Source organism: Simochromis diagramma, unplaced genomic scaffold (genome assembly GCF_900408965.1).
Source record: "Simochromis diagramma unplaced genomic scaffold, fSimDia1.1 OVJJ01000596.1, whole genome shotgun sequence".
Taxonomy (NCBI): domain Eukaryota; kingdom Metazoa; phylum Chordata; class Actinopteri; order Cichliformes; family Cichlidae; genus Simochromis; species Simochromis diagramma.
Genome location: NW_024387245.1, coordinates 3,537,151 through 3,561,109, shown reverse-complemented (window position 1 = coordinate 3,561,109; position 23,959 = coordinate 3,537,151). Strand labels below are relative to the sequence as shown.

At 38.9% G+C, this 23,959-nt stretch overlaps 1 protein-coding gene across 2 annotated transcripts in view; it reads left to right on the top strand.

Annotated features, from left to right (window-relative positions):
- The window catches only part of anapc1 (anaphase promoting complex subunit 1), a 61,553-nt gene extending 44,383 nt beyond the window's left edge, over window positions 1-17,170 (top strand). For both annotated transcript variants that reach the window (XM_040000286.1, XM_040000287.1), the window contains exons 49-53: window positions 415-501; window positions 5,885-5,980; window positions 6,634-6,823; window positions 12,642-12,773; window positions 13,011-17,170. In XM_040000286.1, the coding sequence (XP_039856220.1) occupies window positions 415-501; window positions 5,885-5,980; window positions 6,634-6,823; window positions 12,642-12,773; window positions 13,011-13,153 (648 nt within the window). In that variant the 3' untranslated portion in view covers window positions 13,154-17,170. The remainder of the gene's footprint in view (window positions 1-414; window positions 502-5,884; window positions 5,981-6,633; window positions 6,824-12,641; window positions 12,774-13,010) is intronic.
- The last annotated feature ends 6,789 nt before the right edge of the window (window positions 17,171-23,959 follow it).

Sequence of the window (23,959 nt, the reverse complement as noted above, 5' to 3'; positions counted from 1 at the left end):
CTGATGGTCTCAGTGTATGCTGTCAATATACTTAGAAGTCCAGAGGGGGGAAAACAAACACTGTTTATTCCACTTGTCCACACTCTCCTCCCCCCCACTCAATTTCTTCTTCTTCTATTTTCCTCTTTCTTTCTGATCTTCTATGTTGCAATTTTGACACAGTTTCCTCTTTTTCCTCTGTTTTGTCTCGTGTTTATGTAACACTTTAAGATGAATTTGATTTGTTTAAAAAGTGTTAACTGCATAAGATTTCATTTATTTCTTCAGATCACATCTCTTGTGCCCCTTCCTTATATTAAATGTCTTCTTCTTTCAAATGCTTCTTTATCTGTCTTTTGTATCCTTCCTTTTCTCTCTTTCTCCTCCATATGTTAATTTATAGCAATATTACAATTGTTTTATGTTTTTCTGCAGCCTGAAGCCATCTCTACGTTCACCTCTGAGCCAGCTCTTGTCTCCTTTGCCGAGCTCTTCTGTAAAACTTCTGAAGGAATGAAACATGTGAGTTTTACATCCAGAAATGGATACGGATACACTCTGAAGTCAGGTTTCCTCCATAATGGCTTATCCCTGCAGTCATGTTACTGTTGTGGGTGAGCAACAGAGAGCCTGTGGCTGGTTTGAACAAACACAAGGGGTATAATGGTATTGCAAAACACTCAGCCTTAAACAGATTTTTTTTCTTAAGAGATGCCAGCTCAGTGGTGAGTTATGGTTTACTGTAAGATTTCTAAAGCAAATGTGTTGAATATAAATGCAAACAAAAGGTAACAAAACGTGTTTTCATTTATCCAGATGCATCCAGCATTTTCCCTATTTTCTTTCTTTCTTTCTTTTTTTTTAAACAGAACCGACTATTTTTACCCCTCAGTCGTTAAAGGCTGATGGGTTATTATCGTCACCCCACCAGGCAGGGGGCTGGCTCCTGGCACCGGATATTAGTGAACGCGATAACCTGAGATCAAGGCGATGCAAGAGCTTCAAACTCTTGAAGGAGTTTGATTCTCAGTGACCTTGACCTCAAGGTCAAAATAGGTTTTCTGAAAATCTTTTAAATGCAATAACTGAAGAAGGAAATTCCAAATTAATAACATAGGTGCATCTACTAAAAATCTTGGATGAATTTGATTCTCGATCACCTTGATCTTAAGGTCAGAGTAAGTTTTCTGAAATGCAATAACTTGAGAAAAAATGCAAAAATGCACCATAGCTGTGCCTACTAGGAGGCTGAGGGGTAATACTTCGTAGTTGCCAGTATTTTTAGAGAGTTATTCCAGACAAGAGTTTGTCAATTTTCCCAGGAAGCCTGACCTTTCAAATATCTCACAGCTTTGTTGTTAACATAGTTGGCAATGAAATATAGTTACATTGTAAACAAAACTCCTCTTCCCTTTAGAGTAAACAAGGAGCCATGATTGTGGAGGAGCTCTGACGTAAGCAATGGAAAAATACAAAAAGCTAATAAAATGTCTTCCCAGATTCATGTTAGACAAAACCCAAATAGGTCAGTTTTGTGTTAGATAAACAACAATTTTCATACACCATGTATTCCTGCATCCTGATTCAGGTCTTGTGCAGGACAACCCATCCATGAGCATGATTTTATAATGTTACAAATATATTAAAAGGAATTGTTCTCTATATAAAGAATAAAGACAATTTCAGGAAACTGCTATAGCAAACGATAAACATAAAGATGAAAAATCAGGGAAAACTAACTACAAACAGCCATATCAGCCTTTAGAAGAGATCAGCTTAAATTAAAAGCATATAGGAAGCATTTACCAGACTCTGTGTCAGTGTTTTATATGTTACAAATATGTCTGTACAATCACACACAAAACAAGTTTCAAGTACAGCTACAGTAGTTCTTGGTAGAAATGTGGGAAATATTCAAGACCTTGACTTTGACTCAACATGCCAACAAGAGTAACAGGCATTCAATGGCCCTCTGAGGCAAGTATTGAATAAATTCAAAACTCACACAGGTTATTACCCCTTAACATTCCTGCACATTTTTAACATCTGTACTATATTTTACCTCAATTTTGACCTCAAAGTCACACATTCTGTGCCTTTAATGAGCTTAACATTGCTTTTAGCAATAAATTTGGCAAAAGTGAAATCACAGAACTCACAAAAAAGATTGGCTTTAAAATAAGAATAGTTTTTAGGATATTTCAGTCAAAACAGGTTTGCATACAAGCTTAATGAAAAAAATAAACTGTAATGACGCCCAAAAAATGCTTACCTACATCTTGATCTTATTAATCACTTGACTCTTATTTTGAGTAAAGTGGCTGCTTCGTCACATCTGGGTAATCGGTTAGATTGCACAGAGGTCATTGTTTTCAACTTGCATGGTGAAATGGAAGAAAATTAATCATGTTGAAGCATAGTGTTCTGTAATTAAATTTAAGAACAGGAGGACATCTCTTTGCTGTTCATCTAGTTTTATCTGTTCAATCTCAGCATTTCTGCCTCTACATTTTCTACTTTTACTTGTTTATTAAATGTGAATATAGCCTGTAAATTCAGGAAATTGTTTTCTGGCGTGTAATTGCAAGATTCGTTGCTGTCTGGTATTAATGTGGGGTGAAATAGCTCCATGCCTAGATTTTAAATATACAGATCCCAACAGGCTCCGTATTTCTCCTTGTCAGTAGAGTGTGCCTAACATGAACAGATGGCCTTAAAAGTAATGAATTTAGTTTTTAATCAGAGTTCAGCCTCTATATAAGGAACTGATTAAGATGTGTTCTGTACAAACTTCAGTTAAATTCATACAATTTTAGACAGCGACACAATTTTAATACACTAAACATGTGGCTGATTGCAGGCTTTCAGCTTGAATTCAAGGGTTTTAACAAAAGTGTTGCATTCATTGTTTAGGAGAGAGAGACATATTTACCCCTCAGCTGTGAAAGGCTGATGGGCTATTGTCGTCACCCACCGGGCAAGCAGGCGGTGTGATCAACCAAGTTTGTAAATGTGATAACTTGACAACGAAGAGATGTACGATTTTGAAATTGATACCAGCGGGTGTATCTACTAAAAATCTTCGGATCTAGCGACCTCGAGATTGAGGTCAGAGGTCAAGTTTTCTGAAAGTCTTGTGAATACGAATGAAACTCGAGAACAAGGCGACGTAGGATCTTGAACGTCCGTAGGTCTATTTACTAGGAGGCTGAGGCTGTGAAGGGATAGCCGTGATTCCAAATGCTGAACTTGTATTTGGTACCTTTGCCCTGGAAAGCCCAATGAGATGTTAATGCAAGTGAAAGAGGCCATTAGGATTAAAAGTCAAAGTAAACCAATCACCTTTAAAAGAAGGAATCCATTGGTGAGCCAGTTAAGGAAAAACCCTTCACTAAATCTATCGAGAAGACTCCTTCATTGATGTAAATGTAGGGGGTTTACAACAAGGTGCAAGCCAGAAAACACTCAAAAGAGCCTGCACATTTCTGAGAAAAACATCCCTTGGACAGAAGAAAGATTAGCTTCCCAGAATGATGGAAAAGAAAAGTTTGGAGAAGGAGCTTATGATCTGAAGCATACTAATTCATCTGTAAAACATAGTAGGGACAATGTTATATGGTCATATAGGCATGTATAGCTGTCAAAGGAACTTGGTTACTAGTGGTTATAGATTATGTGACTGAAGAAGTAGTTTTAAAGTGCACAGGGCTATATTCTCTGCTCAGATCCAACAAAGTGCTTCAGAGTGGAAATAATGTTTGTGGAAATTTGTTAATAAAGCCTGCAGACACAATGAGTTGTAACAGCACCTTTATTTCAACTATCTCATGCATAAGGAGGAACGTCAGTCAGGGGGACACTGAGAGTTGTCTCAAAGTTGATGGTCTCGGTGGTGGCTAAAACACACAGCTCTGTGAATCCTCCATTTTCTCCGCTTCAAAAGCTGGTAGGACAAAGGTACCTTTTCCCTCAGGGGTGATCAGCCCATCCATGGAACAGTTGTTCAGCGACCATGTTTTTATTAAAGGATGTTAGCTACCGCTCACCACTTGTCTGCAGGCTTTAAATGGAAAACTTCCACAACATGGATAATGACACAAAACATACTCCAAATACAATGCAAAGGTTTGTCAAACGGGAGAATATGGACATCTTTCAGTGGCCAACAGTATAAGCGGTTAATGCACATACAGGGAGTGCAGAATTATTAGGCAAGTTGTATTTTTGAGGAATAATTTTATTATTGAACAACAACCATGTTCTCAATGAACCCAAAAAACTCATTAATATCAAAGCTGAATGTTTTTGGAAGTAGTTTTTAGTTAGTTTTTAGTTTTAGCTATTTTAGGGGGATATCTGTGTGTGCAGGTGACTATTACTGTGCATAATTATTAGGCAACTTAACAAAAAACAAATATATACCCATTTCAATTATTTATTTTTACCAGTGAAACCAATATAACATCTCCACATTCACAAATATACATTTCTGACATTCAAAAACAAAACAAAAACAAATCAGCGACCAATATAGCCACCTTTCTTTGCAAGGACACTCAAAAGCCTGCCATCCATGGATTCTGTCAGTGTTTTGATCTGTTCACCATCAACATTGCGTGCAGCAGCAACCACAGCCTCCCAGACACTGTTCAGAGAGGTGTACTGTTTTCCCTCCTTGTAAATCTCACATTTGATGATGGACCACAGGTTCTCAATGGGGTTCAGATCAGGTGAACAAGGTGGCCATGTCATTAGTTTTTCTTCTTTTATACCCTTTCTTGCCAGCCACGCTGTGGAGTACTTGGACGCGTGTGATGGAGCATTGCCCTGCATGAAAATCATGTTTTTCTTGAAGGATGCAGACTTCTTCCTGTACCACTGCTTGAAGAAGGTGTCTTCCAGAAACTGGCAGTAGGACTGGGAGTTGAGCTTGACTCTATCCTCAACCCGAAAAGGCCCCACAAGCTCATCTTTGATGATAGCAGCCCAAACCAGTACTCCACCTCCACCTTGCTGGCGTCTGAGTCGGACTGGAGCTCTCTGCCCTTTACCAATCCAGCCACGGGCCCATCCATCTGGCCCATCAAGACTCACTCTCATTTCATCAGTCCATAAAACCTTAGAAAAATCAGTCTTGAGATATTTCTTGGCCCAGTCTTGACGTTTCAGCTTGTGTGTCTTGTTCAGTGGTGGTCGTCTTTCAGCCTTTCTTACCTTGGCCATGTCTCTGAGTATTGCACACCTTGTGCTTTTGGGCACTCCAGTGATGTTGCAGCTCTGAAATATGGCCGAACTGGTGGCAAGTGGCATCTTGGCAGCTGCACGCTTGACTTTTCTCAGTTCATGGGCAGTTATTTGGCGCCTTGGTTTTTCCACACGCTTCTTGCGACCCTGTTGACTATTTTGAATGAAACGCTTGATTGCTCGATGATCACGCTTCAGAAGCTTTGCAATTTTGAGACTGCTGCATCCCTCTGCAAGATATCTCACTATTTTTGACTTTTCTGAGCCTGTCAAGTCCTTCTTTTGACCCATTTTGCCAAAGGAAAGGACGTTGCCTAATAATTATGCACACCTGATATAGGGTGTTGATGTCATTAGACCACACCCCTTCTCATTACAGAGATGCACATCACCTAATATGCTTAATTGGTAGTAGGCTTTCGAGCCTATACAGCTTGGAGTAAGACAACATGCATGAAGAGGATGATGTGGACAAAATACTCATTTGCCTAATAATTCTGCACTCCCTGTATTTAGTGAACCTAAAATCTTTTGTAAAGCTTAGTAGTCTGAACTTAAATCACATCTATTTTTTTGAGAGGGAGACATATTTTTCTGGATGTTGTGAGACCTTGAGCCTTGTCGAATTGCCACACGCTCACTCCATGTTTTGTCTTTGCAGAGAGAAGATACTCTAGTGTTGTTCTCAGCTATGCTGTACGAATGTGTGACGCAGGAGTGTCCAGAGATGCTGCCCACATATATTGCTATCGAGCAGGTAACGCAAACGTACAGATTATGTGAGAAAGAGGCGACTCTTCCCTGTCAGTACATTTTAGCAATTTTAAAGCAATTAAACAACCAAGTAACAGTAACACAAACGTTCCAGAAAAGAAATTCCATGAAATGAAATACTAGTGTGTGTCAGGTTGGCTTAAGTTTTAAATGACTAAGTGAAATGAACTGAAAAAATATTTACCTTAAAGTTAGAAAATTCATTTACAAACACATAATATTCTTTGAATCATGGTTATCAAAAATCTAGACCAGTAACAGGGTATAACTACGTATATACATCATACATATGTATATATATCAGATAAATTGGAAGGTGTATTAGAATGTCAAGTGGTCTTTCCTACTTTTTAGTTTTACCTGTTATATTTAAAGTTCCTTTGTCTCATACCACAGAATCTTTATAGCCTGTTTTTTCCCCTGGAGTACAGAGTTTTGCTTTGTTTTTTAAAATACAAATTCATACAGAAATAAAGCTGTGGCTAACAAACCACAAAAAAAATAAGCTAATGTCCTAATCAAATAATTTTGCAAGGTTTTTAAATGTCCACTGGTAGATACGCCTGACAGACCTTCAGTAAGTGCTCTACATCTGTTAAGACACATGAACACATTGCCTTTGCTGGTGTCTCTCAGGCAGTGTCAGCTCTGCGTCGGGGTGATTTGCTGCAGACCTTTCCCTTGTGGCAGTTGCGTCTGGTAGTGGAATTGTGGGACAGCAGGATGCAGCGAGGTCCTGCGAACCGCCGCGACACCCTGCTTACCTCTGAATTTCTGCCGGTCATGAAGAATGCGGTGGATGCCACACTCGACAGCTGGCTCAAAGGTGAAGAGAGATTACATGTTCAGACCTTTTCTTTAATTGGGTCCATAGTTTTAGTTTGTTTTTTGTTTTTTGTTTTTTGGACAAAGACACATTTTGCAGCTTTTCCTCCGTAAACCACCACAAGTGTTGAATTTGTATTTTTCATTGAGATAGAAGAAGAAATGAAGAGGGCCATCTTTAGACTGAGAAACCAGAGTAAATCTATTAGAGAGGAACCACTTTAGGAGTGACCAGATAATCAATCCGGTGCATTCTTGAAACAGATGAATGCGCTGGCCACCTCAACAACACCCAAAGGCCTAAAAGAGCACAGAAGATAACTAAAGTACATAATGACGGAATTATTTCTGTGGTTAAGAAAAAAACAACAACTTCACAACAGGGCTGTACTTGAAAGAATAACCTGAACCATAGGATATCATAACCCAAAGCACAGGATGACCTGACCCGAAGGATAAAGCAAGAGAAATCTAAGACTTTCTCAAGGCAATGGGATATTATTCAATGGTCAAGTTAGTCATCTGATCTTAACCTTGTAGAGCATGCTTTTCAGTTATCAGTAAGGAAGCTGACTAAATATTAACTGATAATTTATGGCAAAGGGAGTGGGATTAAATAAGTGTTTACTTCTTCCCACTCCCTTTCAACATGTAAATTAATCAAATAAAAAATTAATCAAAATTGAAGACAAAACTGAACATAGAGACCAGAGATGGGCAGTAACGCGTTACTGTAATCTGATTACTTTTTTCAAGTAACTAGTAAAGTAAGGGATTACTATTGCAAAAACGGTAATTAGATTACCGTTACTTTCCCGTAGGAACGCTGCGTTACTGCGTTACTAAAACCATGATTTTTTTTTTTGCGAGAATGTCTCATGACAGTGACGTAAGCGAGTGCGCCGTTAGTGACAACAGCTGTGTGCAGAGCAACAATGGATAACATATCGATTGTGGGAGAGAGCGTGCAGCGTTTAAAGCGTGGAAGTACTGACCTTACTTTGAGTTTGATTCCATAAAAAGTGACAAAACATTAGTGTCCGTTGTGCGTGGGAAGAAAACTTCTTTTTACAGCGAAAAAACCCCTAAACTTCCAAGCAAGCACCGAGTAGCTACAACGTAATGGGAAACTCACAGAGAAACTCGCGGATTCTTCCACTGACCGCGGCACACCTGCACCAGGGTAAACCTCCGCCTACGCCAGTCCTGCTTTACAGGTGAAAATAGAGCAAAAGGACCGCTAGTCTTTGACTTTATTTATTTTCTGCTGTGTTTTACTTGCATCTATTTGAAAGACTGAGTGTAAACACAAAAAATATTTTATTTTATGTGCTGGAATGTGCAGAAAATAGGTTTAAATGTTAAACTAATTTCTTCAAGTCAGAGAATGGTGCATATAATTAAATTTTTGCTTGATGCATAAAGTTAAAAGGTTAAAACTAATAAAACAAGTTTTAAAAAGAGACTTTTCCATTTGATTACATTTTGTATGATGGATTGCAGAAAAAGTAGAATTGGACTGAAAGATCTATCGCTTTATCACCTCTTCAGGTTGTAAATCGTGTTTTTAAAAAGTAACTAAGTAATTAATTACTTTTGAAAATAAGTAATCAGTAAAGTAACGGGATTACTTTTTTGGGGAAGTAATCAGTAATTAGTTACTGATTACTTTTTTTCAAGTAACTTGACCAACACTGATAGAGACCCACAAACACACATTAGTTAAAGGCAGTTAGTAAACATCTAGCAGAGCATTTAAGGGGAAAGGGAATCCACTGTGACTGTGTGCAGAGGCATAACTACAAAAATGGTCTTCATTCAACAAATTGTGGGACTAACTGTAAGAGGGGTAATTCAAGGATTAATGAAGAGAGGTTAAATCTTACAAACCTTTAAACTGAAGAGTCTGTACTGAAACTAAAAATAGCCTAGTCAGGTCACAGAGGACTAATTGATAGTGTTTGATAAAAAATTTTAGCAGTTAAACCCAAGGTCACTAACTATATCTGCACTTAGTGTAGTTAATGATTAATCGAGATGTGACAATCATAAAAATTAATAATAAAAATGACTTATTTCATCCTGGATCAAACACTCAGGGTGCATTGCAGTCATGTATAAAAACTGTTTTATGTATAACAAGTACACCCTACCCCCCAAAAAAGCTGATGTTTTTTATGTGCTAACAGGTCAGTTCCTGAGTTGAGGTTTTTGGTGTTTGCTTGCACAAACATCTGTCTTGCAAAGATCACATCTGTACCTAATTCTTTTTACCCAAAGCACTGCTGTTAAAATGTTAAGAAAGGAATGTTTCAACTCCAAATACATTCTTGACCAACAGAGATGGGACTTTCCTCTGTGCTGTGTAACAAAGAATCTGTTTGCATTTCTTGCCTGGTTGCATTTACACCACATTTAAACAGATGTAAAGCTGTGCTGAATGTGTTGGTAGAAGAAAGCACATGATGCGGGACAGATTGCTGTTTGCTGCTACAGATGTCTGATGTGGGTATCAATTGATGGTATCAACATGAGAACAACATGAAGAATGCTGAGCAAAGGCTCAGATGTCTTACCCTATTCAGTAACACATTTAGCAAACACAACTTCTGCTCACTGTGGGTCCTGCTCTCTGTCGAGTTGAAACGGTGTTAATAATTGTCTCTTATTCATTGAATAATAGATTTTTTTTCAAGTGTTTCTTACAATATATATCAACAACGTCAGGGGGAATTTTTCAGATCTCAGGTTTTAGACTGTCCTGAATGCTCCATTTATTTATTTATTCATTCATTCATTCATTCATTCATTCATTATTATCTATCTCTATTCCCCCCCCCCCCCCCCCTTCATTCTTGAATTTCTATAATCTCTTTTCAGCTGCTCCTTTTGGAGTCGCCACAGTGGATCATCTGCTTCCATCTCATCCAATCCCTAGCGCCCTCCTCTGTCATAACAGACAGGGGAGGAGACACTCCCTATCCTCCACTACATCCATAAATCTTCTCTGTGGTCTTCCTCTTTTTCTCATCCTTTTTCTAACATATCCACAGTCCCTCTTCTGCGCATGTCCAAACCATCTAAATCTTGCCTCTTTAACTTTGCCCAGAACTTTTATAATGAAAGAGGATTTTCTTAATATGGTCATCTCAGAGACAGCTCTAACTGTGAGTACAGCAGCCACATCCACCTCTTTATGAAGGGCAGCCAATCAGAAAAAATGGTTAAAAGGAAGAGGAACTGCAAGGGCTTGTTTCAGGCATTGGCTGAACTGAGGCCCTGCATCAAGGCCTAGTATACAATATTATTATTTACATTATTTAGAATTGTGAATCATAGAAAACTAATCTAACAGCATTCTCTGTTTTTGGTGTGCTTTGGATACCATCACCTTAGCCTCCAGTAAAACTGAAGAATCTTGGAGTCATTTTTGAGCAGGTTATGTCATTTAGTGTTCATATTAAGTAAAAATACAGAACTGCTTTCTTTCATCGACACAATCTCTCTAAAATTAGAAACATCTATTTAAACAAACATACATTTATTACTTCTTCATGGGTCTATTGTAATTCATTATTATCAGGTTGTTCTCAAAGTTCTCTGAAAAGCCTTGATCCAAAATAATGGAGCAAGAGTAGTGACACGGCTTTTCTTCTATGGCTCCCTGTTAAATCTAAAATCTTCCTCAATTACAGGGTCTTCAATAATCAGCCAGCATGATATCATAAAGATTTCCTCGTACTTTATTTTCCCGTCACTTTGCTCTCAGACTGCTGGCTTACTTGTGGCTCCTAGAATTTCTAAAAGTAAAATCATAGGCAGAGCCTCCAGCTATTATGGACCTCTCATGTGGAAGCAGCTGCCAGTCTCCCATAATTTGGGAGACAGGCATCGTCATTAAAAGGGGGTTGTTTTTACTGTTGCCTACTGCTTGTGCATAGGGGATTATCTGATTGGTGCAGTTTTCTCTGTAATATTGTGGGTGACCTTTGTTTTCATATTGTTCTGTTTGATTAAAATAGAATTGAGTGGAGCAGGAATTGGCGCAATAGTCCACTTTAAGGACAATGTGACAAGTTGTATGAGAGAGAATCAGAAGGCCACCATATGACAGGTGTCAGCTGAGGAAAGTCAGCTGTTAGCTAGACATTGTTCAAAAGCAATCAGTTTTTTTTTCTACTGATAAACAAGCTTGACATTAGATGCATTAATATCAGCAAGTATAGACTCTGTGAACACATAACATGTATAGATAGATAATAGATATAGATCTAGTGAGCATTTATTTTTGCAGTGCCTGCATGTGACAAAGAGTTGGCTCTGCTGAGCAGCAGTGTCACATGCCGAGTATTTCACAGGCAGGATGTGTTTCAGCTTGTTTTCCTGTAACGGGTGTAGCACATTAATGTCATAGTTTAGAAGTTAACCAGCCTGTGTATATACTTAAACAAACACGCATTCCATCACAGAATTTGCACACACAAGTACACTAACACACCCACATGGTAATAAATGCACAATAAGCAGCGTGGGAAACAGGTGAAGTAGTTGGATGGGACTGCATTCATGAAATAATTCAAACATGCCTTTACTTTTATGTTTTGTGACGCCTCTCGCCTCTGGCAGACAGCTGAAAGGAAATCCAAACTAGCTTGACCTCAAGCATCGGGAATGTTGAAGTTCTCTGGAACTCAACCATGAATGAAATATGTATCAAGAGCTTGCTTGTTATTTTTATGATTCTTGTTTCAACCCTTGTATCTTTCTGAGAAGTGACTGCATGCAACAGTGAATTCATTCATAAAAGATACTGAGATACACAAGAAGTCAGATATTTCCCGATGGGATTCTTTGAATTTCATGCAATACTAAAAGGGACCATTATCAATTAAAGATTAGTTTTGAATTGTGTTTTTAGAAAATGTAAGGAAATTCAGCAGCATAGGACTTATTTTTCTGAGACCTTTTCTCACACAACTGTTCTGAGAGAGATGGAGATTTCCACCCTTAAAATCACCAGGGGCATTTCCTGTTGAAATATATTTAAGGATGCGTGCAAAGCCTGGGGACAGAAACACATTTCTACAGTCTTGTGACATGATTACAGTTTTGAGCTAAATTGGCTTGCTTGAAAGTAAGTCAAGGGGTGAATTTGCATGCAGCAAATGTGCAGAACTGCATATTTGCCACATGGTTTGCTGACACGACACACATTCCAAATAGCAACGAGTAAAGTTTTGTTTTGTTTTTACAAAATGTACTTGATAACATCAATGCCACGGAGGGCAAACCATGAGTGTGTTGTTCTATCTGCTGTCACCTTTGCTAAAGTGGAACTGTAAACAGAGTTTAAATACTGCCTGTTGAACAGCTGCTACTTTGCTTTTAAGCAGCCTTTTATTACTCCAGTTTCAGTGCAGAACTGTCCTTCATAAAGTCCTTGGCTTTCGCCAGATCACTGGTGCTAAGAGTCAGTCTGGCCTAAGAGTTCCAGAGGGATAACAAGCGGATATCCTCTTTTGGGATAGTGAAAACTATGGGTCCTCTGGTTTTAGGCACAAAAATCACTTATTTTTTTCTGTTTTTAGTTTTCTTTTGTTCATTCATTCAGTGTCTGTAATCCACATTGGCTCACTCTACCATGTATGAGCAAAGAAGACAAAAACATGACAGGTATCAGGTTTCAAAAAAGAAAGAAATAAAGAATGGAAAAAGGCATTTTCTAGTAAGATAATTGATTACCGGTATAAGCTTAAAAAAAATGTAAATAAAAACAATATCTGTTTCTCATCTCATCAAATATCTGTTTTCTTTCCTAGAAAACAGCTCTGTGTTGAGGACCTACATGAAGGGAGAGGCACTCTCAAAGGACACCCAATCGATCATGTTGGCCTGCTTCTTGGTGTACCGGTCAATCCCCTACCTCAAGAACGCACACACACAGCTGGAGGGTAAGACAAACATACGCTCACATGAAACTGCATTTGTACTTTTGCATGTTAAATATCCAGCATGCTGTTGACAGCATCAAGAATTTACCTCCATGACTTAGATCGCTACAATGTAACTAAGAGGGGGAAAGTAGCATTTCTACCATCATGATCATACAGAACTTGAAACCATTGTACAAAAAAATTCATATGATGAAAACTGTACACTTGTTTAAGGCTTTATTCTTTCACATGCAGGCTGCAGCTCACTTGGGGACTTACTGTTACTTAGCAGCCAGTTGGGCATCCCTTTGAGAGATTTGCTGAGGCTCGTACCTGTCCTTCTGGGTTCTGCATCTGGACCACACACACTGCTGGGATTTCCACTGCAAGCATTTTGATTGTGATTCTCAGAACTCGTAAATGGGCTGGTAACCTCTCAGAGAAACACTTCAAAGCCTTACACTGCTGGCACCCGTGGGACTGATTTTCTACCTGTAACAGCTGCAAACAGGTGCAGCACGTGGGACAAAATGTGAGCATTAGACATCTTTTGTCTAAATGCAGCATGGCTGCCTTGAATGGAGAAGAACTGACTTTTTCCCTCTGAGGCTCTAGGAAATGAAATAACTAAAGTAATTATCTTTGTAACATATTTGTATTTAGGTTGGTTTTTTTATGGTATAAAAAAGGTTTAGGCTGCAGTAATCGTGCAGTTTAACCTTTTCAGATGGTTACTCAGAATTCCAGTGGCAGATAGAACAGAATGAACTGATCATCATAATTCAGCTGTTGTCATATACTAGTTTTCAAGCTGAGTTCAGTCCACTGGGTTGAGTGAACATGAAAAGACAGAAAAGGCAATAAAAAGCAGAAGTACCTGCACACTCCATGAATACTGTTTTTATTCTATGGGTGAATGAGACTCCTCAACATAATCAGGACATCATCTGCCTTATTGTTTCCTCTTTTTTAAATCTCATTATGTCCACCACTTTGAAGATACTCTTTTTGAAAATGCTGCTGCATTTCCTGTGTTTTTATGTTTCTGACAAAGACCGGTTGCTTACTGCTCATTAAACACAAGAACCGCATTCATCTTTTTTGATGTGTTGTTGCCAGTGTCCGTCATGCTTGTTTATTTAGCTCAGATCTTACTTTTGTGGTGCCAGCCTTGCATCAGTGTGGATAAGATAAAGGTCGCTTTTTAAGTGATGCGTGAAACAAAATGGTCTGTGTTGTTTCAGGTGTCCTGCCACATGAAAGAAATCCCCTGATCTTCCAGTGATAGTTTTGTAGTAAAGCAATGTCCCCCACAGGTGGGGCTCAGTTTACTAGTTATTTGCACTGTTACTTGCTTTAGTTTGCTTTGTGAATCTTTACACCAACACAGAAACTGTGATATGGCCTGAGAACGTGAGGTCAGCATCTAATCCTCTAAATTTTTGCCTTTATTTAACCAAACCATAACGCATAAAACTGTGGAGGTAATTTGAATGGTCAGGTTAAAATGTGCTAGTAGTAACAAAAAAAACACAATTTCTTATGAAGTAAGTTATGATGGTGTTTTCTTGAAGACATTTACAGACTTTTGTGTTTCTGTTGGATATTTGATGCTGAGCTTAGCCAGAAAATCTGACACCCCAGACTCTGGGACTTTCCTTTGCAGTTCATGACTGTAGCATAAGTGCTTAAAAATGCACTACTGCATGTAGTGGTGGAAATCCGAGTTAGTGAAAACTAACTGACCATTTCTTGACGCTTTTCTCTTCCAAAGTGCTCACGGAGTCAGATTTCTATAAAACAGTTTCACCAACAATGAGCAGAAATAAATTTTATATAAATGAAACAGGTAAAGACAGAAATTTGGAACAAAACTTAACTGATGTATATCTTAATGATGATAATACTGTGTTGGATATAAAAATTTGGAGAAAAATAGTAAATAGATTTCATTAAAAGACTTTAAGAGACTGTAAGGTCACTAATCCTCACATTAATAAGCTGCAACAGTGGCTCAGTGTGGTTCCCAGATGCTTTTTCTGTAGTTGCTGGAGTGCCATCAGGTTTAACATTTTATTATCAAACTAGCCTAGTTATGGTTGTCTATTCAAATGTGGATTCATTGCAAACAAGACCTTTTCAATACCCATTTTGTTCAAATTTAAATAAATATATCCAGCTGCAGCCCACATCCAAAGCAACATTACACTTCCTGTTTACAACTCCCAAAGAGATGTTATTAAATCAATACTAACCCCTTTTTTCATGTTTTTCTATCAATATCTGGATATGTTGCTCTTCCACAATGTGTGTGTCCCAGTATTATAGGTGGAAAAAAATCCACTTTAGCCTTTAAACTCTCAGAAAACTCTTGGATTTTGATTCCCAGCTGAGTATGGAAATCCCAATGTCATGTAGTTCCTGTGTGGGAGGGTTTGCAGTATGTGTTTAGCTCAGTCTTAGATCATTTCTAACCAACAGCTCTAAGAACATTCCAGAGCAAATGGAAAACATCCGAGCAAACAAGTGGCCCACACCCACCTCATAGAGCTGCAACACACAGAGCATGCTAGCATCAAACTCTTCAGATAATATAGTGAAGTTGTAGTTTTCTATTTTTCAGCAAATTCTTGCTTCCATTTGCAAAAGTTGTAGACGAGGCAAACTTTCCAGCTTCCAACAAATGCCAGTCATTTAATTGAGTCATTATCCACAGATAAGACAGGTTATAATAAAGGACCAACAAGTGTTCTATTTTTTTTAATTTACTCTTCCTCATTCTGAGGCTACATGCTATGGTTTGGGTGGACAAAACACAGGATTTCAGGCATCTGTTAAGCACTCCTTTGGCTGGTCCACCCACATTTAAACACCATTGTGTTTCCTGCTGTGCTAAACAAGCCTTTTCTGATGGTTTAAACCTTGAAAAGGCTCTAAAATAGCAACCAGACGTGACTTGCATAGCTTTGAAGGATGAAAAGACATTTTCAGGGCCACGACTGAAGATGTGGAGTTTTATTTTGCTCAAGAAGACAATTGTGGTCATTCTATTATGTCTTTCTAAAATATTTCCTTGCTTTTATCTGAATTTGTCTGAACTGTTTGGGTGGATATGGTGCTTGAGTCTCCTTAAACACTAGTTCCTTTTCCCATCACAATGAGGCCCTTTCTTTAAAGAGACATAATATAAAAACCACCTTTGTTGGTTAGCTTCTGTGTGCATAGGAACCCATGAGGATTTGGACACTGACATGATTTTTGTAACTGTACCTCTTTACATCACCACAGTGGATTTTCAACAAGATTTGATGGAAATGCAGACTCTCCGCTTTAATTAAATGGTTTAACAAAAGTGTCTTAATAATGTTTGTATTCATTTTAGTCATTTTTATACATCGTCCCTCATTTTCAGAGGCTGAGACATGATTCCTCATGTCATGTATTGAGGCATCTTTAAGTCAGAGCTTTGACTAGGCTGCTCCAAAATCCTCATTTAGATTGTTTTTCTTTTGTTTGTTTGTTTGTTTGTTTGTTTGTTTGTTTTTTTGAGTAACTGAAAAAAATGTGGACTTTCTGGTATGTTTCGGATCATTGTTCTGCTGCATAACCCACGTGTGTTTGAGCTTCAGGGCACAAACTGACCGACCAATGGAAGTCTTCCTCAATTGATCTTCATTTCATTGCAGTTGCTAAATCAACATTGAAATTTATTCTCCTTTAATGGGGCTTTCAAAAGCTCATTGTCCAAATACTTACCTACCCGAACATTGGCAAGGGACTTTTTTTTTTTTTCTTCTGCTTCCAGCTTTGAGTGTTTTTCCACATGTGTTTGTGTTTTGTTTTGTTTTCCACCAGGCTTTTAAAGTGGGCTAAGCTCATATGGGAAAGAGTATTTGGTTGTTTTTTGTTGCCATGTCCCACAAATAAGACCTTACAAGTTTCCCAATCCCCCTAACATATGATGATATTGTTAACCAATGGTAACTAATTTCTAAAGCTAACCCATGGAGAATTGTCTCTCAGGTCTACTGATTTAGTTACTTGTTGCTCATGGTTTTGGTTTTAAAATGACACAAAATGAAGCTCCCTAGTGATGGAGTATTTAGCAGCGGATGGACAGCTATTGATAATGAGTAATGGGTAATAGATAATGACATGGGTATTTCCCAGTGGGAAAGGATAATGAAACAGAAAGTATCTTGCTCAGGTTAATAAATATTTGATCATGAGTAATGAGAGAAATTTCCTTCAGGAAACAATATTGGCTCACTAATAATGAATGCATCCTTGTCTGCTGAACATGTGAATTAGTTGCTTGTAACATGTTAACCATGGTGTGCTTTTAAGCTAATTATAATCAATATTAGCTTGCTATGTTGACCCTAAGAGAGAAATTAAATGCAGCTTGCACCCTTCCTGCATGTTTATTTATTTAGTTTTCACATTCATACTTACTGTTTCAAATTATCAAACAAATTGTAATAGTAGACAAACATGAACCTAGTAAATACAAAATGCAGTACCACTCTTGGCAACAAAAACTGCAATCGAGCATTGTGATAACTGCCAATGAGTCTTGCACATCACTGTGGAGGAATTTTGGTCCACCCTTCTTTGTAGAATTATTATTAATTCAGCCTCATTGGAAGGTTTTCCAGCATGAATGACCTAACCTCACATTGAGGCATCTTTAAGTTAGTGCTTTGACTAGGCCACTCCAAAATCCTCATTTAGATTGTTTGTTGAGCAACTCAGAGGTGGACTTTCTGGTATGTTTCGGATCATTGTTTTGCTACATAACCCAAGTATGTTTAAGTTTCAGGGCACAAACTGATGGACCAATGGAAGTCTTCCTCAAATGGTCTTCATTTCATTGCAGTTGCTTCTCCTTCAGGATTTCTAGTTGAGGGCAACATTTATCGTTCCATCAGCTATGGCAAGTTGTCCAGGTCCTGAGGCAGCAATGCCCCGGAACATCACGTTACCACCGCCATGTTTTACTCTTGGATCGATGAACTCCATTTTTGCCTGATCTCTTTCTTATTGTCGGATCATGAACACTGACCTTAACTGAGGCAAGTGAGGCCCGCAGTTTTTTAGATGTTTTTCTGAGTTCTTTTGGGATCCCTTGGAATAATTTTGGTAGATTTTCGACTCTTGGGAAGGTACACAATGTTCCAGTTTTTCTCTATTTGTAGATGATGCCTCTCACAATGGTTCACTGGAGTCCCAAAGCTTTAGAAATGGCTTTGCAACCATTTGCATCTGTTCTGGAGTTCCTTTAGCTTGTGGCATGATGTGTTGAGTTCTGAGATCGTTTAGTCTGCTTCATGTTTTCAGACAGGTTCTATTTAAGCGGTTTCTTGGTTCATCAGGTCTGGCAGTAATCAGGCATGGGTGAGGCTAGCCACACTGAACTCGGCTTTCCCAAATATGTGGTGGTGTGGATGCTTTCCCCCCCCCCCCCCCCTTAATAAATGTAATGATCTATTTTCTTGGGTTATCTTAGTGTGATATATATTTTTTTGATTATCTGAAGCACAAAAGTCTGGCAAATATGCAAAAAAATAAGTAGTCAAGAAGGGGAAAATTTTATTTTTTATTTCTTTCTTCTTCTTCTTCTTTTTTTTTTTTTTACAGCCCTGTAAGTGTAGAGCTGGTAAACAACAATATAAATAGTAAAACTATTTCCAAACTGCTGACAACTGCTGACTTGCTCCTTATCTGCAATAACTCCTGTAAGATTAGTGTGAAAGAACTCTGTTCTTGCATGCCAACAATGCCACCCATGTAGCATTGTGTTTGACTGGTATCTAGTAACACACAGTGTAATTTGTAAGCTAACCAGGCACCCAGTGTCTGTGCTGCATGTTTAGCTGGCTGATTATATGCATGTGGTTTCCTGGAAACGCATGCTGGTTCAGTCAACACGTCTTAACAAACATTCCAGAGAAAAGTCACATGATGTTAATCAGTAAACAGAGCCCAGGAACAGGAACTGGGATGGCCTGTGGATGTCTGTCAGATGATGAAAGTCTCGTGGTTTTAATAGTCCTCAAGTCTCGACTGAAGGCTGTTTAAATGACTGTACTTCTTTCTTGAACTTCCTTGTACCCCTACTGTTATGATGATGCAGGGCCACATGTGCTCTTGCAGAATAGTAGGCATCCCACATTTTCTGGGTGGGTAATGTCTCATGGTTACAGAGAAACTTTGTTTTGAACATTACAGCATGTCAATTGCTGTGGGAGTGTATTCTTTTGCAGAAAATCTGTGTTTAGATCTTATCTCAGTTTTTCCTCTGAATTTCACACATACAATGCAGTGTATGCCTGCTTAGATATCCAGTTCAAATTAAACAGTCACAAAGAAACTAAAGTCTTCTTTAACTGGTCTTCATGTCATTGCGGTTGCTAAATAAAAAATAACAGCAGATAATACTCAAACAGAAAGCATGTTTCAGTGTGACTCACTTCACCTGCGGCCCAAGCAACATCTTGTCACCATCTCTCTGAGATGGCGAAGAGATGTGGAAGAAAAGTAACCAGTCCAGACAAAACCAAAAATTCTGAATATCCTGTAGTATAGATCAAAGAAAAGAGTGCAGAAGGTTGATTAAGGGTATATAACTAATCACTATTCTAACTGGATATGTATGACATTACTAATACTTGCAATACTCATTTACAACAATGGAAAACCCCTTAAAATAATAAAGAAAGGGAACCAGATTTTTGTCTTGACCTCATATTGAAAACATTATTGTGCCCCACAGAAAGTCAGCGCAACAGCCAGCCCATCTCTAGTAAACTTGTGTTAAGACATCATTCTGTAACATTGCGTGGAAGCCTGGAACAGTGCCTCTGGACTGGCAAACTCAGATAGTGGTTCCTTTTTGAAGCAGAGGGCGTGTTCCAACTTCAGAGAACACAGACCCCTCTGGGGAGGTCATTGCCAAGGTCCTCGAGAGGACAATCTGTTCATTAGTTGAAACTCCAACTCAGGAGGCGCATTGAGGTTTCTGTCCTGGTTGTGGAAACCGTAACCAGGCCCTTATCCTCTCCAGTATATTCAAGGATGTGTGGGCGTTTACTCACCTATTCTATGTTTTGTGGACCTGGAGAAGGCATTCATTGGCATCCCTTAGGGCACAGGTGTCGAACTCCAGGCCTCGAGGGCCGGTGTCCTGCATGTTTTAGACGCGTCCTTGATCCAACACAGCTGATTTAAATGGCTAAATTATCACCTCAACATGTCTTGCTTGTTTTAATCAATTTTAAATCATGCTTTTTATTTGTTCTTGTTTCTAATGTCTCTGTAAAGCACTTTGAATCACCCTGTTGTTGAATTGTGCTATACAAATAAACTTGCCTTGCCTTGCCTTGAAGTTCTCCAGAAGCCTGGTAATGAACTAATAATTTGATTCAGGTGTGTTGAAACGGGGTGATATCTAAAACCTGCGGGACACCAGCCCTCGAGGCCTGGAGTTCGACACCCCTGCCTTAGGGTGTCCTGTTGGGGTTGCCTCAGGAGTATGGGGTATTGGGCCTGTTGTTCCGGGCCATTCAGTCCCTGTACAACAGCAATGAGAGCTTGGCTCACAATGCCAGTTTCCAGTGGCTGTTGCCCTTTGTCACTAATTCTTTTGTGGAAAGAATTACTATGCACAGCTGAGGGGCCTGCAGTGGCAGATTTGATGGTCTTGGGATCTCATCTGCTGGCAGATGACGTGGTTTTGCTGGCTAAATCAAGTCATGACCTCCAGCTTGCACTAGAGTGGTTTGCAACCTACTTTGAAGTGGCAGGAATGAAAATGAGCAACTTTTAAGTCTGAGGCCATGGTTCTTAGCCAGAAAAAAAATGTCTTGTTCATATGTGAAGTAAAGCGGGACTGGGAGACTGACCTATTGACTGATGTGGCGTCTTCATTGTTGTGCATGTTGGGTGTGGTAAAGAGACAGCTAAGCTTGAAAGTGATCTGGTCAAGAGCTTTTTCCAAAGGGTAGCCAAATTCACACGAAGAGAGAGGGTGGGGAGATGCTTGGAATAGAGCTGCTATTCTTCCACATTGAAAGGAGCCAGTTGTGGTTGTTCACCACACATCTGACTGGGATGCCTTCTGGCATGCCTCCTGAGTGAGGTGTTTTGTGCATGTCCAATTTGGAGGAGGGCCTGGGGCAGACTAAAGACTTGCTGAATAGATAATATTTCTCAGCTTGCTTGGGGAACTCTTTGGTACCAGGGAGAAGATGATCCTGGCATCTCTTCTTAGACTGGTGCCCCTATGATCCGTACCTGAATAAAGGGCTTAGGATGGAGGATCATAATGATGAATGAATGGATAATGTTAAGGTAGTAGCGTAGGATTTTTTTTAAACTGAAAAGATAAAACGCAAACAGATCAAAAGAAATATGCATTTACAATCTTGGGAAACGGGGATGCTTGACTGAGTGCAGTGTTTGTAATACCAGTTCATTGAGCCTGTGGGAAAAGATCTGCCTCCAGAAGGCAAGGGGGAAAAAATTCAGTTGTGTTTGTTTCCACAATAAGCCAATTTAAGTGTGTCATGGGTGAACACGCCCTCACACTCTGGCTTTTCTCATGTTTTAACTTTACACAGAAGCGCACATAGACTTGTATTTTGTTTTAACCCTCATACAAAACAACTTGATTATAGACCACCAAGAAGGCAAACCAAGAATAATATTGAAATGATTAAAAGGGAATTCTGATGTTATGTTTTGACATTAGTAGATATATTTATTGTAAAATCAAGGCCAAATATTTAAAACCTTAAAAATGATCACTTACTGTAAAATTTTCTGAATAGGATCAAGAAGCTTTGATACGGATAGGTAATTTTTAGAACAGAATACAATGATATTATACTTTGCAGCTTTTCTGGCCAGTCCATGACATGGCAGTCCAACAGCTGCTACAACCAACGATAGACTGCAAAGGAAGGATGCACGTTATAAATTTGAAAAGTGACGCCTTTGTGGAAGTTGCTTAAACCTGCATTCTTTTCTGTGAACATCCAATGGTAACTCCCCCTTTTGGAAAAGCCCAGGTCTATAGAAGTCAATGGACGCTCAGACGTCTGTTTGGGGGATTTCTATTTTCTTTTAAAACAATATTATGTGCTATTCATGGTCCTCATTAAAGGGTGGCTACCTGACAGAGCAGGTAGCTTACCAATAGAGACGACTGATTCCTGTCTCCAGCTAAAGTATCCTTTGGGACGATACATAATTCAGAGTTCTCCCAGATGCATCCATGTAAGTGAGAGGCATAGATAAAGGTGATGTATGAATCTGTGTGAGATTGGGTGAATGAACCTTATAGAGTGCTCAGCTGAGCTACTGGTAAATGGGCTGGTACTTATAAAGACAGGCCCTGTCTTAGAGTGGGCCTATCTATTGACAAATCACTATTGTATAAATGTGCTGTGTCATTCAATTTATTAGATTCCCACCATTCTTGTGACATCTGGTTTAAGCCAGTTAGCTCTACATCTTTAACTGGTTGTATCCTAATCAGAAGAAACTATAGGAAACCTTCCAGATAGGCCAAAATTATATGTACAAGAGAAAGCAAAGTACATAGTCGTAAAAACTAAGTCTATGTACATACACTCCATGATTCAGCAGCTTGTAAAACCACGTTTAGCAGCAATAACTTGAATTGTTTTCTGTATGACTTTATTAGTTTCTCATATCCCCATAAGGAACTTCTTTTTTTTTTTTTTTTAACGGCATCAGTGCAAATGGTCACCCCTCCACCACTGCACTTGACAGTTGGTGTGAGGTGTTTGTGGTGACACATTCTTTCTGCTTTTCAGACATGCCACTCTGCATTCTGGCCAGACATCTCCATTTTAGACTCGTTTGTCCCAGAAGTCTTGTGGTTGGTTCGTATGAAACTTTGCAAACCTAAGCCATGCTGCTATATTCTTCTGCTATATTCTTCTTTTAGAGAGAACCGCTTTCTTTCTGGCTACACTTCCTTGGGGTGAATTTATTGGGACATTCACTCCTAGGAAGATTGTGGTATTGTGTAAATATACAATGCTTCTGACCAGCTAACTGATCAAACTGCTTTTACAGAGGTGGTCACAATATACTCTACAACTTTGGAAATTTAATTTGTTGCCCAGGATTAGGTGAAAAAAACAACAACAGTCGTTTAAAATGGCAACGCACATATTTGGTGTGACAGGAACTGTGGCGGTGTTTCAAAAGTGGCTAAAAGTACCAAACCTTGAATATTTGTGCCCCTGGAACAATAAAGCAAGATGGTCATCTTTTCTAGCTTAATAAACTGCCGTTTTATGACAGAATGTCAACCACTGGAACAGACACAGCTCAGTTTTAATATTAACTTCTTTATGACTGTGTTTTGAGGAAGTTATGTTTAAAAGTTAAAGTCCTCTTTATCTTTATCTTTGACTGAGTGCTATCAGACCCTGTCAGCTCAGAAAGAAGCAACCATCCTTCCTTTTTCCAATTCAAGGTCTCCAGCACCCACAAGTTCCATGGATTTCAGTGCCCTCACCAGTCACCATATATGCAGAACGTCGTTGAGATAAATGCGCATCGACCTTTTGCACCCTGTTATCACATTTCTGCTGAGTTAAGCTAATTGTGTGCTAGCCCTTCCTCCAAATTTAACAGTCACATATGACAGTTTTCAAGTTGAAGAACTGAAACCTCTTTAGAAAATGTAAGGTCACAGGGAAATACATTTAGTTTTGAGTAAAGAAAAACGGACTAATTTAGGGCTGTCCTTACTTAATGGAAGTCTTTCTGTTTGTTTCTCTGAATTATGAACAGAAATTAATTCATTGGAACTTTGGTTAGTTTTCTGACACACTGGGCGAACGCTTCTTCCATAGCAGGAGATCCTGACATGACAAAACTGCACTTCCCCATCCTATAACGTCTATTTACTTCTACACTTGATGTAACTAGTAGTTACATCAGTTCCTCTGCTTAAACAGAGTTTGCACGGACATAGAAATTATGTAAGTCTAAACAGGAAATTTCTCACTCAGCACACTAAAGATGGGCAGAGTTCATCTTGGTTCATCTTGTTAAATAGAGAACTGTTTCCACAAGAGGAAGTGATCATATTCATCCCACTGAGGCTTAAGCATTTTCACTGACATAGGCTACCACTTCCAAACATGCAGAGCAGTGAAAAG